This window comes from Lemur catta, chromosome 21 (genome assembly GCF_020740605.2).
Source record: "Lemur catta isolate mLemCat1 chromosome 21, mLemCat1.pri, whole genome shotgun sequence".
NCBI lineage: Eukaryota > Metazoa > Chordata > Mammalia > Primates > Lemuridae > Lemur > Lemur catta.
Window position 1 is genome coordinate 18,565,801 of NC_059148.1, and position 19,588 is coordinate 18,585,388.

At 40.7% G+C, this 19,588-nt stretch overlaps 1 protein-coding gene across 2 annotated transcripts in view; it reads left to right on the forward strand.

Moving 5' to 3' along the window:
* SART3 (spliceosome associated factor 3, U4/U6 recycling protein) overlaps positions 1–19,588 on the forward strand; it is a 31,163-nt gene continuing 11,575 nt past the window's right edge. The window contains exons 1-9 of one of the 2 annotated variants that reach the window (XM_045534631.1): positions 1–563; positions 7,156–7,282; positions 8,491–8,595; positions 10,834–11,018; positions 12,152–12,257; positions 13,469–13,593; positions 17,379–17,534; positions 18,270–18,408; positions 18,888–18,995. In XM_045534631.1, the coding sequence (XP_045390587.1) occupies positions 246–563; positions 7,156–7,282; positions 8,491–8,595; positions 10,834–11,018; positions 12,152–12,257; positions 13,469–13,593; positions 17,379–17,534; positions 18,270–18,408; positions 18,888–18,995 (1,369 nt within the window). In that variant the 5' untranslated portion in view covers positions 1–245. The remainder of the gene's footprint in view (positions 564–7,155; positions 7,283–8,490; positions 8,596–10,833; positions 11,019–12,151; positions 12,258–13,468; positions 13,594–17,378; positions 17,535–18,269; positions 18,409–18,887; positions 18,996–19,588) is intronic. The other variant, XM_045534632.1, reaches the window with a different exon arrangement.

Below are 19,588 nucleotides of genomic sequence, written 5' to 3' on the forward strand. Positions count from 1 at the left end.
TGTCCGAAGTTGTGGCGGTACACATGCCATGTAAATTAGGTTTTTCTCTGACGGGAGCTTCTACAAGGATATAAAAGTAATAAGAATTGTGTGTATTTCCCGATTTTCCCGTCATCCGAGGCTTCCAGTTTCCCTTTTCGTGGCGAGAAAGCAGGGTTTTGATCAGGCGCGCGCCGCGGGCAGCTTCGACTTCAGCCGGGTCTTCGGCGGCCGCGGGAAGACCCGAGAGTCCCTGGAAGCGCAAGATGGCGACGGCGGCCGCAACCTCGGCTGCAGAACCCGAGGCTGAGTCCAAGGCTGGGCCCAAGGCTGAAGGAGAGGAGGAAGAGGTTAAGGCGGCTAGGACGAGGAGGAAGGTGCTATCGCGGCCTGTGACCGCGGCGACGTACAAGACCATAGGGCCACAGTGGGATCCGCAGGAGGAAGGCGTGAGCGAGAGCGATGGGGATGATGAGGAGTTCGCCATGGCTTCCTCGGCGGAGAGCTCCCCCGGGGAGTACGAGTGGGAGTACGACGAAGAGGAGGAGAAGAACCAGCTAGAGATCGAGAGGCTGGAGGAGCAGGTGGGCCAGGGGCGGGGGGCAGCGGGCTCCTTCCCTCGGGTCCCCAGGTCCCGGCCCGCCTCCCTGGTCCTCAGCGGCAATAAAGCCGCCAAGGCCGCAAACCCGCTGTTAATCGCCGTAGCTCCTTTCGTTTGAGCGCTTTCAGCTCGCGCGGTGCTTTGCAAACGTTATCCTGAGTCCTTGCCACGACCCTGTGAAGGAGGCGGTGTTACCCTTGTTTTACGGGAGGAAACTGAGGCTCGTGGAGGAAAGTCTCTTGTTCAAGATAACAGTTCTGCAAGTGGCGAGTCAGGCCTAGTACTTTGAACCGACTCCAGAATCCCACTCTTAACCACGCAAACTATGTCCGACAGTAGAAATACAGTCTTATTGGTAACAGAGTGTTACTTTCTTGTAGGAGTGACGACAGTGATGAAATTTGGTGTGGTAGGAAAAGTATTTACCGTGACGGTGATAATAGAAATGGAAAGGTAGAGGTTTCCGCATCCGGACATTAAAGCCCCAGTTCTAGCTGTTCCACCCCTGTGTGTGCTTGGGCGAATTTCTTTACTTCTCGGAGTCTCAGCTGCCTCATCTGTAGAGTGGGAACAACAATTTCTGCATCATGCAATTGTCGTAACGGTAATTATACCTAGTGCCTGGCACCGAGAGGTAACGTGAGCTGTAATCTGTAACTTTATGAGGTGGTGGTATGTCCCGTTTAATCCAGAGTCCCAGCAGGAAATAGGTGGCCCATTCAAATGAGGACACTTTGAGAAAAGGTCAACGAAAGGACAACCGTGTTCATTAAGGTGTGGGCAGGGAAATCAGGAGTGAAGGTTTAGTATCCTACAGTTAGTAACAGCAGAACCTTGTGTCCATCTTTAGGCCTGCAGGGGTGAAGGGAGTGACCGGTTACCTGAGTAGTTGTGTGGAGAGGGCACCTGAGAGCTGTAGAAGTGTGTTCAAGGGCTTCCAGCCCCAGTGTCCTGGTCAGGGGTCGGGGGAGGGGAAGAAATACCCTGACCTCCCTCTCTTCAAAGCTTCCTCCCAACTTCTGCTGGTGCCTCCTGCTGGGTAAACCCACCTGGTAGCCCAAGAGCCAGGAAACTCATAAATGTGATGTACACTGGGGGACACAGGACAGGGCAGAGGGAGTGGAGTGGATTTCGAGGAGCACACAGAAGAGATTAAGCAGTCTCACTTTACAGATGAAGAAACAGGGACTCAGAACAAATGATGAAACGATTTACTTAAAGTCATTCTCGGTGGGATCTGAACTCTTAGATGTTGTCTGTGGACCAGATGTCACACTGGATATAAAATCACTCAGTGATGTGAAATTGCTAACCTGGGTTACTCACTTAACCTTGCTGGATGTCAGTTTCCTCATAGTGCTCCCTCTGGCCGTGATGTTTTTGTTAAGTTGCATAATCGTGATATCATCCATTGGTAATAGTGTGTTCCACTTGTCATAACATCTGATTGTCAAAGGAACCAGTTGGGAGAGGCAAGTGGTTACCATTTCTACTTTTTATAAATAAGTGTGCTGAAGCTAATTCAGCAAATACAGTGTGACATGGGGTACTAGGCTGTGTCCCTGCCCTTGTTGATATCATTTCTTCAGACTGCTAGGCCTTGGCCTTTTGACAAGCTTATTGTTCTGTGAGGTGGGGGAAGGGAAGGCTTGGGACCAGAGAGGTTAAGTCTTGATGAGGGTATACTTACTAGGGAGGAGGATGGGTCAGAGCAGCGGCCTCCTGGCTCCTAGTGCTCTGCAGTTTCCTGTCCCATCACAGGTTAGGGAGAGCAGGATGGAGATCAGAAAGTGACCACACTGGATGGAACTGGCATGTGATGGTGAAGTGAAGAGCCTTTAGTCTTATTCTCTTTGTCCTGGGATCTAGAAATGGCCTTTTCCAATTTTTCCAAAGCTTCCTCCCGCCTCATCTTAATCCCACAGCCTCTTGTTCTTGCTATAACTTCCTCTTATGGTGGAGCATACCGATGAGTAACTTCCAAACAGGCCTGTGAGAAACTGGCCCTTGTCATATTTGTGAGTCCTGTCCTGTGTGTTTTGTGAAAGCTGACAATTCGCTGTGGTGTCTGTCTATATAAGAAAAGCAAAGATTTTCCATAATTTGTGTGCTGAAAGTGGCACCTCACGGTGCTCTAGGCACGTTTGTCAGTGCAGCGTGGTGCAGTACAAAGGCTATGGCTTTGTAACCATGTGAGAATCGAAGCCTTCGGCTCAGTAACGGAACGACCTTGTACAGGATATTTCAGCTCTCGGAGCCTAGAGTGTCCCATTGGTAATATGAAAACTGTGATAGTGCCTGCTTCTCAGGGCTCTTGGGAGACTTAAGTGATGCATTGTGCATAAAGTTCCTAGCACAGTTTGGCAAACAGTAGGTGCTATGTAAAGGCCTGCTCTCTTCTCCTTTCCCTGCTTTCTCACCTGATTGCACCAGCTGTTTCCTTTCCATACCAGCCTCTGTTATTTCTCACTCCTATTCTAAGTACAGGTGGGTGTGGCGCCTTTTTACTGCTGGAGAGTTAGGAAATCAGTTAACAGATCATTTTGTAATTGGCTAAATAAACCTGTTACTGTAAAGCATCTTATGTCATTAATGACGTTCTGAGACCAGAATAGACCAGCATATGTACTCATGTCAATATTGATTGAATTGTGTGGAAATATGTCTCTTGAATGCATTTCAGTATGCACTTAATATACATACTTTCAGAGCACTTCTACATATATAATATCTTCATTATTTTGGCCTAAAAATCAGAAGGTTAGATCAAAGGCTACCTTAGAGTCAGTTTTTCTGCTTTATTAACTTTTAAACCTTTTTCTTTTGCTGACCTGCACGTGGTATTCATGTGAGGGGCACTTGCATGGACATTCCTGACACTAACTAGCAAGGGCTCTCCCACTCCTGGGAGAGAATCTAGAATATTCTTTAATGAAGAAAGTACATTTTTTCTCAAACTTCTTCAGCTGCTGCTACTTTGTGTGTAGAATATTCCTTAATGAAGAAAGTACATTTTTCTCAAACTTCTTCAGCTGCTGCTACTTTGTGTGATACGCTTGACCGTTGATTTGGAAACATCAGTGTATCATGATAGCCAATTTAAGAACCAGAGCTTTACCCCAACTCTTTCATGGTACAAATGGGGAAACACTTGTTTCCTGACCTGGTCTGGTGCTTTTTCAACCTATCATGTGATCATAGGATGGGTTCAACTTGTCAACTTTTATAAATCATCAACAGAAGAACATTGCTAAGAGTCTTAAGATTTAAAAAAAAAAAAAATTATAGGTCATGTTCCTCTCTGTAATTGATTATTATATTTTTGCATGTGACTTGATAAATATAAAGCAGTTCACATTATGTACAAGAGTTCCTCTAAGTCACTATTTTTCATACTCCTTCCCTCAGCCTCCTGAGTAGCTGGGACTACAGGCATACGCCACAATGCTCGGCTAATTTTTCTATTTTTAGTAGAGATAGGGGTCTCACTCTTGCACAGGCAGGTCTTGAACTCCTGAGCTCAAGCAGTCATCCCACCTTGGCCTCCCAGAGTGCTAGGATTACAGGTGTGAGCCACGACGCACAGCTGTTTTTGCATCTTTGTCAAAAATTATTTGGGCATATCTGTGTGGGTCTGTTACTGGGTTCTAGTCTCTTTCCTTGATATATGTGTCTTTCTGCCAAATTCACACTGTCTTGATCACTGTAGCTACATAGTAGGTCTTAGCATCTTATTCTTTTTCGAGATAATTTTTAGCTATTCTAGGGCCTATGCCATCCCATGTATCGTTTAGAGTAAGCTTGTCTATGTCGACAAAAAGCCTGTTGGGATTTTGATAGGAGTTTCATTAAACCTATAAGTCAACTTGGGGAGAATTTACTCTTTACTATGTTGAGTCTTTAAGTCCATGAACACAGAATGTCTCTCCATTTTTTTAGGCCTTTGATTTCTATTCTCAGTAATTTGCAGCATACAGATTCTCTACATGTTTTAAGTTTATACCTAAGTATTTCATTTTTTTGGAGTGATTTGTAAGGGTATTACATTTTTAAATTTGTTTTCCACGTGTTCATTGTTTTTTTATAGGTTATATTCTTTGACCTTGCTCAAAGAATATAACCTATTCTTGGATTTTTTTTTTTAATTGATTTCTTGGGATTTTCTACTTTGACAGTCATGTCACCTACAAATCAGGCCAGTTTTCTCTCTTACTTTTCAATCTGTGTACCTTTTATTTCCTTTGCTTGTTTTGCTGAACAGGCTAGAACTTTTAGGACTTTGTTGAGAAGAGTGGTGAGAATGGGCCTCCTTGCTTTGCTCCTGATTTTAGGAGAAAAACATTTAATCTTTTACCATTAAGAATGATGTTAGCTGTAGGTTGTTTATGGATGCTCTTCATCGGGTTCAGGTATTTCCCTTCTGTTCCTAACTTGCTGAGCGTTTTTACCGTGAATGGTTGTTGAGTTTTGTCAAATGCATTTTCTGCATTGATACCATGATTTTTCTTCTTCATCCTTTTGTTACAGTAGATTACAGTTACTAATTTTCAGATATTGAATTAACCTTGCATGGCTGGAATAAATCCCACTTGGTTATGGTGCATAATTATTTCTATGCATTGGATTTGGTTCTTTAAGTTTCCCTCTGCACTGTTTTAGCTGCATCCTACTTATTTTAATTTACTGTATTTTCATTTTCATTCAGTTTTATGTTTTGAAAAATTTTTCTTTGAGTCTTCTTTGACCCTAGATTATTTTGAAGTGTATTGCCTAATCTCCAAGTGTTTAGAGATTTTCCTGCTGTTGAAGGGTTAGAAAACATGCTTTGTATAATTTCATTTCTTTTAAATTTGTTGAGGTTTGTTGTACGGCCCAGGGTATGGTTTCAATGAATGTTTCATGGGCACCTGAGAAAAATATGTATTCTGTATTGTTGGATGGGGTGGGGTGTTCTATGTATATAAATCAGGTTGTGTTGCTTGATGGCATTCTGTCTAGTAGTTCTATCAGTTACTGAAAAGGAGGGTGTTAAAGTCTCCATTTATAATCGTGGAGGTGGAGGTGTCTCTTTCTTCTTTCATCTCTATTAGTTTTTGCTGCATGTATCTGAGGTGCTGTTTGGTTCATACACATTTAGGATTGTTATGTCTTCTAGTTAGGTGGATCCTTTTATCATTATGTGTCATTATATAATATAATCCTTTTCGCCTCTGGCAATTTTCTCTGCTCTGAAGTCTACTTTACATGATACTGGTATATCTACTTTGTCTTCTTTTAAATTAATGTTTGCATGGTATATCTTTTTCTGTCCTTTTACTTTCAGCCAACCTACTTATGTCTTCGAATTTGAAGCGAGGTTCTTATAATCAGCATATAGTTGGGTTGTGTTTTTATCCACTCTATACTGTTTTCTGCCTTTTAATTAGTGTTTATAGACCATTTATATTTAAGGTAATTACTGATATGTTAGCTCTAAAACCTGCTATTTTATTATTTGCTGTTTGTTTCCTCTGTTTCTCCTTTCTTGCCCTCCTGTGTGTTATTTGAACATTTTTTTAGAATTCCATCTTGATTTTATTTATAGTGATTTTTAGTGCTTGCTTTGGGTATTAAAATATACAGATTTGAAGCAGTATATTGAAGCGGTATCAGTATTTTACCATTTGAGTGGAGTGTGAAATCTTACTTCCATTTCAGTCCCACTTCCATCCCCACTTTCAAATATCACTGTCTTGGGTATCAGGTGTTCTTAAAATGTTTGTTTCATCATCTCATGTGATTTAGAAAACTCATGGGGAGAGAAGGGTTGTCTGCTGTACTTAACCTGTGTTTCTGCTCCTCCTCCTCTTGCTTTCTGATGCTCCAGCTTCCTTCTTTATCTTTTCCTTTCTGTTTGAAGAACTTCCTTTAGCTATTCGTCAAGGGTAGGTCTGCTAATGACATTCTGTTTAGTTTTCCTTTGTTTCAGATGTATGATAGCTTTTTAAAAAAAATATTTTAATTTGTTTTAACTTTTAGTTTGAAAGCCTTCAAATGTAAAAATAAATCTTTACGTACCTGTCACTTAGGTACAACAGATACCATTCCTGTTTCTCCAGTAAGGATTTTCATTTCCTTTTTAGTAAAATAAAAGACCTTTTACAATGCACCTCACATGTTAAAGAATATTTTAAAATTACCTTTTTAAGTCCTCACTATTTGTGAGCTAGAAACTAGTAGTATCCCCCTTTTACAGAGGAGGAAATGGAAGCGTAGGAAAGTTAATAACTTGGTGTAGTCACACATTTTTTTTGTTTGTTTCACTAGAATGTCTCCTTTATTTCAGCAAGAAATAGTGTCTTCTGAGAGGAATTGTAACAGATTTGAGATAGCTTTATGTGTATTATAAAAGCCTCTTTCATTGTTTTGTGTTCCTCTTCTTGAGGCTAAATGTTAACATTTGGCATTTCAGTGGTTCTCCCAGATAGCACATCTATTTTCTTTGTGGCTGATATGTGTGCTGTCACCAGTAGTGACAAACGAAGTTATTAGATGATGGCATTTTACATTTCAACGTGTTTCTCTTTTCCTTTTAGCTGTCTATCAATGTCTATGACTACAACTGCCACGTGGACCTGATCCGGCTGCTGCGACTGGAAGGGGAGCTCACCAAGGTGAGGATGGCCCGCCAGAAGATGAGCGAGATCTTTCCCTTGACTGAAGGTAAGTAAGGTTCAGCAGTCAGGCTGCTTTTCGAAACACAAAATTGAGGAGTGTATATTTTTTCATTTTTAAAAAATTTTTAAAATTAATTAATTTTTAAAATTTTATTCTTAGCCACTAAGTGTATGTACATTTTTTTTTTAATGCTGAAAGTGGGATGTGCTCCCTATAGAAAATTTGGAGTATATAACATAGTGGAAAAAACAAAGCCCATCATTCAAAGTCAGCTATTTTCAGTTTACTATTTTGTAGTTTTTTGCAAAATGTAGTTGTGGTTATACAACACTGATTGACATTTTGAATCCTGATTTCTTTATCCTAAGATTATGACAAAAATTTTCTGTGTAATTTAACTTTACTCCCATTCTCTATTTCCCATTTCAGTATTTATACCTTTAACCCATTCTCTCATAACCAGAAAGTAGTAAATATATAATTAAACTTTTATATATGTAAATGTTTCATGTTAATTATTCGACAAAACTATTGTTTAGTGGAGACTATTGTTTATTGCATTTAGGTTGTTTCTACTTATTTGCTTATTAGAAACATAATTGCACTGAGCAACTTTCTAATTATATCTTCATGAACATTCATAGGAGATCTTGCCCTAGATCAAGCTCTGCCATCTTCTCCCTCCTGCAGAGCATAACTGCTGGTTGTAGGTGCTAAAATCGGATTGCCCAGTTTCATTCCTGGCTGGACCTCTTACTAAGCTGTGTGATCCTAAGCAAATTAAGTAAACATTCTAAGACTCAGTTTTCCTAGCGATAAAATGAAGATAACAGTAGTTTCTGTCTTGCAGTGCATGGCAAAAGAGGATGAGCTATTCTGCTTACAACATTGAACACATGTGTGGCATGTTGTAAATCCTTAGATAGATGTCATTATTGTTAATGATACTATCACCTACCTTAAAGGCTGTGATAAAGACTGAATAAGAAAATACACATTTAAGTACTTTGCAAAAATGTAAAATGCCCAACAGGTGTAGGATATTATAATTTCAGTGACTTGATCTTATTTGGAAGCATAAAACCACCTGTGTGCCTGGTTCCAGTATTAAGAATTGAATTTCTGGGAACTGTGCCAGGTCGTATAAGGTGGATAAAATGTTTGCATGTTGGTGTCTCTCAGTAAAGTCCCTGCTTTCAGCCTGCCCTTTGGTGTGAGGGAGGTGTTGATGGGGAAGTGCTGTTGTCTTGCAGAGCTCTGGCTGGAGTGGCTGCACGATGAGATCAGCATGGCCCAGGACGGCCTAGACCGGGAGCGCGTGTATGACCTCTTTGAGAAAGCTGTGAAGGATTACATTTGTAAGTTCCTCTGGCAGTGTCGTCCGGATCTGTCTCTGCTGTTGTGGATGGTATTGTGAGATGTTGCTGCCCAGAAAAGACACTGTTAGTCTTGCAGTGGGAAAGATTTAAGTTTAGTCATCTTTATCCTTGTCTTTGGTCTTTAATTGAAGATACTTGGTTTTAAAGTAAAAGTGGGAGAAATACTTACAGGAAGGGAATGATCACACCCAGCATTTATCTGGCAGGGAGAACTTACTTGGTATTTCCAGGCAATTAAAGGTTACCTTTTACACATTGAATAGATTTTTAGAGGTTTTGGACAACATACTTTTAATTTTTTTCTGAGACAGTCTTGCTTTGTTGTCCTGGGTAGAGTGCAGTGGTATCATTGTAGCTCACTGCAACCTCAAACTCCTGGGCTCAAGCAATCCTCCTGCCTCAGCTTCCCGAGTAGCTGGGACTATAGACGCTTACCACCACACCTGGCTAATTTTTCTATTTTTAGTAGAGACGGGGTCTTGCTCTTGCTCAGGCTGGTCTCAAACTCCTGAGCTCAAGTGATCCTCCTGCCTCGGCCTCCCAAAGTGCTAGGATTACAGATGTGAGACAGAATGCTTTTTTTAAAAAATTTAAAACATTAAAAGAAAGACTTGTTATTTTGAAATAATTATAGATTTGCAGGAAGTTGCAGAAATAGTACAGAGCAGTCCTGTGTACTCACTTCCTCCAGTTTCCTCCAGTGTCTCATAACTGTAGTACAAAATCAAAACCAGAAAGTCAGCTTTGGTAAAATGTGCATGTATGGTTCTGTGACAGTTTATCCCACGTCTAGATTTGCGTAACCACTGCTGCAGTCCAGATCCAGAACTGCTCTGTCTTCACTGAGGTTTCCCTCACCTGCTGGTATTGGCATTTTAAGACACTTTACTCTCCCATGCTTACAGAATAATTGTTCTGAATATTTTTTCTATGTGTATTGAGGATCACCACAGACGGTGCTATGGACACTATAGCACTGATGTACACTGTGGACTCTGGGTGATGATGGTGTGTCAGTGTAGGTCCATCAGTTGTAACAAACGTCCTGCTCTGGTGGGGGATGTTGACGATGGGGAGGCTGTGCCTGTGTGTGTGGCGGCTGAGGGTATATGGGACAGCTCTGTACCAAAACCTTCTGCTCAGTTTTGCTGTGAACCTAAAATGGCTCTAAGAAATAAAGTCTATTTATAAAAAAAAATACCATTCATGATATTTGTTCCCCTGTAGATTATTTAAGTATTTGGGAGGAGACATGATACAATCTATTGGAAAATTACCTTCTCTCTAGAGGAGGAGCTGTGTCATCGACCATCTGTAAAGTTGCCCTTACCCTCAGCAAGGGCCTCAGATCCAGCAGTTAGCTCATTTCCATTTTTATTTCACTGCCCATATGGCAGCTCTGCGTTGGTAAGTGAACACAGAGTAGCTAACAAACTTTGCCTGAGTTCTTTGAAATAGCTTTCCCAGTGAAAAGGCAAAGCCTCAGGGAAACATAAATAGTAATTCTCAAATTGGCTGCTGCTTTTTTTTTTTTTTTTTAGTATTTTTGTACTAAAAGGTTAGTGTATAGGCCTCTGATATTATTTCCAGATCCCTGAAAAGTGACTTCATAGGCAAAGTGTGTACAGTAAGAATCGATGCCGTCATAAAGAGTTTAATTCATTAATCTGGTCTTACATGGGAGTATATAAAAAAGGTTAAAAAGATAGTGAAGTAAATAACCAGGTCTTTTTTGTTTAAATATCATTAAAAACAGAGATTTACAATACAGATTTCTAGGATTGGTGCTCTTAATTTTATTCTTTCACTTTGGCTGGAAGGCTTAAAAATGAATCAAGATCCAAAAGTTAAAAAATTCTGGACTTTGAACTCTTTCTGAAGGTTGACTGAGATTCTTAACTATTTTCATTGAAATCCATTACTGGGTCCTTCAGTTTTAGTAAACTTTATAATCATGATCTTATTACATATTACCCTGTGGTGTATACTGTTTATGCGGCAGAATCTCATTGATTATACTTCGTAGGAATATTGTTTAATATACAGTTTCTTTTCAGGCTGCGGTATAATGTATACCTAAGTTGGGATGCTTGTCAATGCTTTAACCTTTTTACATGAATGAATACTTTTTTGGTGGGCGCATTTCTTTTGTTATGCATCCATTTTCATATTTGGGTATTTTATATCCCAAACTAATTGAACGTTTCTCATTTGTAGGTCCTAACATTTGGCTAGAGTATGGCCAGTACTCAGTTGGTGGGATTGGTCAGAAAGGTGGCCTCGAGAAAGTTCGCTCTGTGTTTGAAAGGGCCCTCTCATCCGTCGGTCTGCATATGACCAAAGGGCTCGCCATCTGGGAGGCTTACCGAGAGTTTGAAAGTGCGATTGTGGAAGCTACTCGGGTGAGTGACCCCTGCTTGCCTCTGAGTGGGTGGGGTCTGTCATTATAAGTTGCCTTGGAAGTATTATATTGAAACAAATGTCTAAGCGAAGACTTACAGTTAACATGGTTAACAAAATGAAAATGGTCTTTGCCAATCCCCTAGTGGATGGTGAATAAAATGAATAAAATTAGTAGTCTTTGTGGAAAATAGCAAGAATGATTTCTTTTAATTAAACACAGATGACTCTATGACTTTCTCTGATACTTAAAAACACTACTGTTTTAGTTACGTGGTTCCAGGTAAATGTACCTGAATAACCATGTCACTCAAAAAAACACATGTCTAATTGTAACTATGAGGGGAGATTTGACCCCATCATAACTGCATTTTTTAGACTATGGTTTATAGAATTTTACAGCTGTGCTCCCTCTTCATTATGTTTGCGTACGTGTGCATAGTTACTACTGATACATAGGAGAGCCCTTTAATAGGTAGATCATTGTTAATAAAGTGGCCCAGTCATTATGGTTACCTCCCTGTTCAAAAATCTGCAGTGGTGCCTTCAACTTACCCTGAATAAGGCAACAGGGTGCCTGACATTGGTGGCTCTTTCTAGTATAAGGCATGATCTCTGCATGGACTCAGCTCCCACTGTCCCTGAACACTCTTGCACTTTCTTGCCACTGTACTTTTTCTGGTCATATTCCTTCAATTAGGAGTCAGTTTCCTTCTCTCACTACCTCTGGGACCCTGCAGATGCAGCCCAGATGCCAGCTCCTCCAAGAGTGTTTCCTGATTTCCTCCTTCCATAATAATAGTTCACCCCTAGAAACCAGCGTAAAATAAGCCATGCAATACTTTGATCCTTATGAGATTTTATTTTTATGATATTTACATTCTGCCTCATTATAGTAATTTGGATACATTTCTTATATAAGAATTTAAGAATAAGAATATTGTTTTTCTCTCCCTGTCATAAACATTTAGAGGCAGAGATACCATTTATTTTTGTACCCCTTTCAGCATTTGGCATGATACCTCCTACATGAGGTCATAGAAGTTTTTTTAGTTTCAACTGAAAATTTGTTGAGATATTTTTTTGAAGTAGAAAGAACCAAAGTTTGTCATTTACTACTGATTTGCTTCTTTAGCCCATAGCTGGCTTCCTTTCCCCTTTTGACCGGGAACAAACCTTTGATTCACAGCTTGAGAAAGTCCACAGTCTCTTCCGGCGACAGTTGGCGATCCCACTTTATGGTAAGAGTAACTGTCATGTCGGCAGCCTGCCCTTTGTGGGTTTTTAAAATGCTTTAGGGTATGTTGTGTGGTTAGATCTTTCCCAGCCTTGCGTGTGGCAGGTAGGGCTGGTATTCTCATTGTCATTGGGCACTGTCCCTCTGGATGACGTCTTTGATGAAAATAGATCTTGGATTGTTGTTGCTCTACAATTCAGAGGCAGGGCTAGAAGCCAGACTCCGCGCCTCCCAGTTGAAATCTCTTTCGAACCATCAGACATTGTTGGAAAGGCGAGATCAGGGTCTGTGAAAGGACTAGGAAAGCTGACTCCCTGTATTTTCTGGGGAAACTTTATTGAGTAAGAGTTTTTCTTCAGGAATAACCTTTTCCATAACAGAGGGGGAATTTTACATGGGCTGTGGGGGTGGTCTGGTACAGAAGTACAGTTGATTGTAAGTATCCCTGTTGGAATTTCTTAGAGTTTGGTAGGTCTCCTTTTTTGTGTATTTATTTTGGCAGGCCAAGCCTTTCAGGCTCTGGAGCTGTGTGCCTGTGCAGCACTGGGGAGATTTTTCTGAGTAGGGGAGGAGGTCTGCACTGCTGTCTTGCTCGTTCCTGCAGCACGGTCGTGCATTGTACATACTCAGATCCTCTGGGCAACCTTACATGTTCTTTTCATGGTTTATTTGGATTCATCAAATTATAAAGTGGCTGTCCAACTGAATCCTTGGGTGACATGCAGAAAAGGCTAGAACTGAGCTGGTTGTAGATTTCCTCTCGCATACCAACGTGAGACAGCTTAGTCTAGTGATTAGAGTATGAACTTGAACTGGATTGCCTGGGTTCAAAGCCTTGCTCTGCTGTTAACTGTAGACAAGTGACTTAACCCTCTGCTTCAGTTTCCTCAACTGTAATATGAGGATCCCAGCAGAGCCTCCCTTGCTGAGTGGCGAGGATCGGATGAGTTAGTGGATGTGAAGTTTTAGAACATAGGAAGCCGTAGGTAAGTGTTGCTAGTGGTGTCGTTGACTCTGATTAATTAGCTGGTAGGTTTGCCCGGGACATTGTTTTGCGAGATTCTAAGGCCAAGTCTGGGCTCAGAAGAATGCAGAATATGATCACTGAGGGCTGCCATGGCACAGAGGTGGGAGGGGCTCGTGGAACCTGAGTTGCACAGTTCAGTGTATGTTTGGGTTGGTAAGACCCACGGGGCTGAATCCATCTTTCAATAGATATGGAGGCCACGTTTGCAGAGTATGAAGAATGGTCAGAAGACCCAATACCAGAGTCTGTAATTCAGAATTACAACAAAGCACTGCAGCAGTTGGAGAAATACAAACCCTATGAAGAAGCGCTGGTGAGTGTTGGCTTCTTTTATCCTCAACGTCTCCCTACAAACATTTCCCTGATTGATAGTTGCAAATTAAACAGTATCTTTAAAATTTGTTTTATTGTGAAATATATAGAGTGTATGAATGTATACATACAGTTTACATACTAATAATAAAGTGAACATCCATGTACCCACCACCCAGGTTAAGAAATAGAACCTTGCCAGTACCTTAGAAGTCTCCTATGTGCCCCTCTCCGATTGCCTCCTCCTCCCTCTCCCGAGAGGTAATCACTTTCCTGACTTTTGTGATAATCATTCCCTTGCTTTTCTTTATAGTTTTACAACCTATGAACATATCCTTAATTAATTGTTTAATTTTGCTTGTTTTCGACCTCTTCTATAATGGAATCATGCTGTATGTTTTCTTTTCATTCAACATGTTTTTGGGTTTTCCTCATGTTGCTAAGTATAGTTACAGTGTGTTTGTTTTCACTGCTGTAAAGTTGTCTGTGAATTTCATAATGTATTTATTTATTCATGGAAATAGTTACATGGATGGTTGGGTCACTTCCCTTTTCTGCTAGGAGCAACAGTGTTGCCCTGAACATTTTTGTAAATATCTCCTGGTACACATGGAGAAGAGTTTATCTAGAATATGTATTAGGGATGAAAGAGCTGGAGCATAGGGTAATGCTCCGGTGTTTTCCTGGTGCCAGCAGTATCTGAGCGTTCTCATTGCTCACGCCACTCTTGGCTATTGACATACTTTAGCCAATCTGATGAGTTTGAAATTGTAGTTTTAGTTTGTATTTCCCTGATTGCTAATGGAGTTGAGCTTCTTTTCATGTGTGTTGGCCGTTAGGATTTTCTTTTTGTGAAATGGCTGTTAAAGTCTTTGACCCATTTTTCTTTTGATTTGTCTTTTTTCTAATTGATTTATGGGAGTCCTTGCCCTTAATCCTTATTTTTGGTCATATGTATGGTAGATTTCACCCCCAGTTTGTTGCTTGTCTTTTTGCTTTTTTAAATGTTGTGAACACTTCTTAATGATAAATCCAGTAAGTCTGAAATTTTTTACTTATTATTTGTGCTTTTGTTGTGCTTATTTAAGAATCTCCCCTACTCTGAGGTCTTTATTATGTTTAGCTCTATTTTCTAAAAGTTGTATAGTTTTTTAATTTCATGTTTAGATTTTCACCCACCTAGAATTGATTGTGTATGGTATGAAGCTGGGTCCAGCTTCATTTTTCTGTATGGAGAACCAGTTGTCCTAGCACTGAGTTTGATAGTTCCATCCTCCCCTCACTGATGTGCAGTGCCACATCTGTGCAGTGCCGCGTCTGTCATAGATCAGGTGTCCATTTACGTGTGGGTCTTCCTTCTTGGGGTCTCTCTTCTGTCCCACTGGCTTATGTTACACTGCCATAATGACGAGGTGTTTTAATTTTGGATAGAATGAATCCCATCCGCCTTGTTCCTCTTCAGGGAGAGCCTTGGCTTTTGTTAGCCCTTAATGCTTCCATCAGATTTAAAATCAGCTTTTCAGTTCTATTTTATTAAACTGTTGAGTTTTTTTATTGGGATTACATTGAATCTGTAGACCAATTTGGGGAAGAATTTACATCTTCTGTTTTCCAGTCTGTGAACATATTATAGTATCAGTATCTGCTGTTTAGATCTTGTTCTTCTGTAAAGCTTTATAATAATTTTATAAATTTATCCAGTGTCTTCAACACATTTTTTAGATGAAATTCTAAGTGGTTTTTTTTTTTTTTGGAGACAGGGTCTCACTCTGTAGTCAAGGCTGGAGTGCAGTGGCCTCCTTATAGCTCACTGCAACCTTGAACTCCTGGGCTCAAGTGATCCTCCTGCCTCAGCCTCCCGAGTAGCTGGGACTACAGGTGCATACTACCATGCCCGGCTGCTTTTGTTTTCTTGTTATTTATCTTGTATTTTTGTTTGAGCCACCGGGCATCATTTTTAACAGAGCATTAAACAGTCACAGTTTGTTTAAATTTGCTACGTGCATTTCCTGCTTTCTTTGTTCTTCATTCCTTCTTGTGTCCTAGATCTTTCATCTGGAATCACTTTTCTTTTGCTTGAAGTACACCCTTTAGAATCTCCTGCATAGGAGATTTGCTGGTAACAGATTTTTTCAGTCTGAAAAGGTCTTTGCTCTCCTTCTTGAAAGTTATTTTCTTAGGCTCTAGAATTCTAGACTAACATTTATGTTATTTCAGCAATTGAATATTTCTGTCTTCTGGCTTCTCTTGTTGCTGTTGAGAAGTCAGCTGTTTAAGTCTTGGTTCTTTGAAGGTAATGACCTTCAAAGTGATTTTTTTGTCTCTGCTTTTAAAATCTCGTTGGTTTGGTTTGATATCCTGCAACTTCATTATAGTAGGTCCGGATGTTAATCTGCTTGAGGTTTTTTCGGGCTTCTTGACTCTGATTCTGGAATCTTTCTTGGCATAGTAAGAGTCAGGCTGCTTCAAGTTTGCATTCCAGCTCTGTCCCTTGCCAGCTTTCTGACTGTGGGCCACTACTTCACCTCCCTGTGCCTCAGTTTCCTTAAATGTAAGGCGGGGATAGTGCTGAGACCTGCCTCCTAGAATGTTGTGAAGATCAGATTCTTACTATATGTGAAGCCAGCAAAAGCTTAACCTTTACTCAGCTTCCCACCTTCGCTTAGATTTTTTGCTTAGTACTTAGTATTGTGTGTGGGGTTTTTCGCCAGTTTGTTGATTTTTTTTTTCCTTTTTACTTTCTTTTTTTTTTTGAGACAAGGTCTCACTCTGTTACCCAGGCTGGAGTGCAGTGGCATCATCATAGCTCATTGTAACCTCAAACTCCTGGGCTCAAGTGATCCTCCTGCCTTAGCCTCCTGAGTAGCGGGAAGTATAGGTGCACGTCACCATGCCTGGCTAATTTTTCTGGTTTTTGTGGAGATGGAGTCTCGCTCTTGCTCAGGCTGGAGTGGATGATTTTTAAGAAGTTGCTTTTTATATTTAATCTAGCCATTTTAGTTGTTTTCGATGTCACAGTGTGTCTGGGTACCTAATTCACCATTGTTACTAGAGACTGAGGCTCTAAAACATTGTCTTTCTACATGCTGAGCGTGTGTGATCTCTTGCTCACCTGTACACACTTCCTCTCCCTTTCTTTTTCTCATGTAAATGTTTTGTGCTGTGTACTTGTGTTTCACAAAGCCTCACCCAGCTCACTTTGGTCATGGTTATCTCAAGCAGAGCATGGCTAAAGAGAAAAGAAGTTGAATAAGAGGTTTTTGCCTAAAAGGTATTAGTGTGTCTTTGGATCAGTAAACATTCAGCACAGCCTCCTCCATCTTCTGCATGTACCTATATTCTTACAGGAACCGCTGTTTGGAATGAGAAACCTGCAAATTTTTCCAGTTTGGTTGCATTCACTCCAGGTGGCTTCTGTTTTGGAAGGATGGTTGGCAGTGGTCATTGGCAGAGGTGTTGCGTTTTTATTCAGTTCCTGATGGAGGGGCAATTTAAATTCCCTGTGGTCTGGGAAAGGATTTAGAAAAGGGTTTATGGCACCTTTGTAACTATTGCCACGAAGCGGCACTTTGGGCCAGATGGGAAAGACTCTCATTTTTTCCTCAAATTACAGATCTCATTGTAGAAATTATAGATTCTGTGGTGGAGTAGCTGTGAGAGTGAGGATTTGGTGATTCTTACTTTGCTGTAGCCAGTCTTGCCAAAACTTGTTTTATTTGAAGATGTGTTGTGCTTCCTGACATGGTATAAAGTAACTAAATTCAATGCGCTTTTCCTGTGCTCCAGCTGCAAGCAGAGGCGCCGAGGCTGGCGGAATACCAAGCGTATATTGATTTTGAGATGAAAATGGGTGATCCCGCTCGCGTTCAGCTGATCTTTGAGCGTGCGCTGGTCGAGAACTGCCTGGTCCCAGACTTGTGGATCCGTTACAGTCAGTACCTAGTAAGATAACTGTTCTGATTTTATTTTATTTTTACCAGCGTATAATCTATTGGAAGGAAATCAGTGAGAGTGCCAGGAGTTGGCTGCATGCTGCCCCACTCTGCTTTTTCTCGCTTTTCCTCCCTCTTCCTTTTTTCTTCTTTGCCAACTTGTTTAGGAAGTTTCTTAGTGTCTGAAGTTATTTTAAAATGGTTACTGACTGGAAAACACTGCTTTATTGTCTTAACTATATTGTGGACTTCATACTAGATTGATTTTTTTCTTTTAATTTTTATTGTGGAAAAATATGAACATGTAAAAGACAGATTATGATAGTAAAATGAAACCTCACATACCCATCACCCAGCTTCAACAATTAACAATTATGGCTCTAGTCTGCTTTTATCTTTATTTTTACCTACTTCCCCCTTCTGTGTTATTTTGAAGCAAATCCAGAAATCATATTTCATTGGTAAATATTTCAGTGTGTATGTATAAAATATTTCGTTATTTATGTATAAAAGGATCGAAATGAGGTCCATCCATTAGGACTGGCTGATGTCTCTTAAGGCTGTTCTAATCTGTAAGTTCCTGCTCCCCCCCCCCTTCCCTACCCCTGGCGATTGCTTTGTTGAAGAAACCATGTCACAAGAGACATTTTTAAGGAAATTTCCCTGTGTTGGTTGTGCTAGCTTGTTGATGATAAAGTCTTAACAATAAAATTTCGTCTCCTAACTCTGGCACTCTTTACCACAGGATCGGCAGTTGAAAGTAAAGGATTTGGTTTTATCTGTTCATAACCGCGCCGTTAGAAACTGCCCCTGGACAGTCGCCCTGTGGAGTCGGTACCTCTTGGCCATGGAGAGACACGGAGTTGATCATCAAGCGATTTCTGGTGCGGGTGTTTCTGTGGAAAGACTACTTCTAAGCTTTTTGTCCCAGGGGAGGAACAAAGAGTATGGTGAAGTCATTAAATCAGCATTCCCCAGGGTTTTCTTTGGGATATTGGGTATTAGTGACAAAAAGGGCTCTAAATGGGAGAAAATCTGGTTATGTTTTTGGCTTCTTAGAGCTCTTTAACATGCTAATATTCATTGTGATTTTCTAAGAAACAGTGGTCTTTTCTATGAACTTACTTGACTGGGAACTCTTGTTGCAGGGTGTCTTGTGGAACGAGTCCTTTCTAGAACACAGTCTTTGCAGTGCTGTAGTAGCTTCTCTTTCAAACATTCCTCTCTAGCTTATTTCACTTTGTTGCATCCTATTATTATTTTCAAAAGTCATGTAATGTTTTATAGCCAGTAGAGTTTGATAACTCTTTCTTAGCTAATTTTTGAATTGGCAACAGATGCTGACTTTTTCTCCCAACTCCAGTAACGTTTGAGAAAGCTTTGAATGCCGGCTTCATCCAGGCCACTGACTACGTGGAGATTTGGCAGGCGTACCTTGATTACCTGAGGAGAAGAGTGGATTTCAAACAAGGTATTTAAGTGCGTGCGTTTCACCTCAGAACTGAACTTTTTCTTAACACATCCTTTAGTGAGATGTCCCAGTTTCTCAAATACATTGTGATTGGGCAAATGTTGTAGACCAGCCATTGGTGACATTTCCCCCCAGAAATTTTAGCAGTTTACATCTTTCACAGTTCCTGCTGTGGATTGTAAAGGAAGAGAAGAATGGTCCTATGGTTTTTTTTTTTTTTATACTGGCTCCTGCCAGCATCTTTACTTTATTTCTCATTTCTCCCTTCTGGCCTTTTTATGTATCCAAAATTGTTCTTGAAATAAGACATCTGTGTTATTTTAAATCTTTGAACTCTGCAGGATCCTCTGCCCGCCTCCTCACAAAGCACCCAGAACACTCCTCACTTGTGCCTGCACGCTCACGCCAGCTGTTAGCTCATGCAGCTAGCCTTCAGCCATTCTCCTTAGTTCTCCTTCCTGGCTGCCTGTGTCACCCAGGCTGGGGAGACCCCCGTCTGCTGTGATCCCACCCACAGCACCCCGTGTTCACCTTTCTCATTGTGCTGTACTGTACTCTGTTCCAGTTTCTTTCCCCCCCAACTACGTGATTAG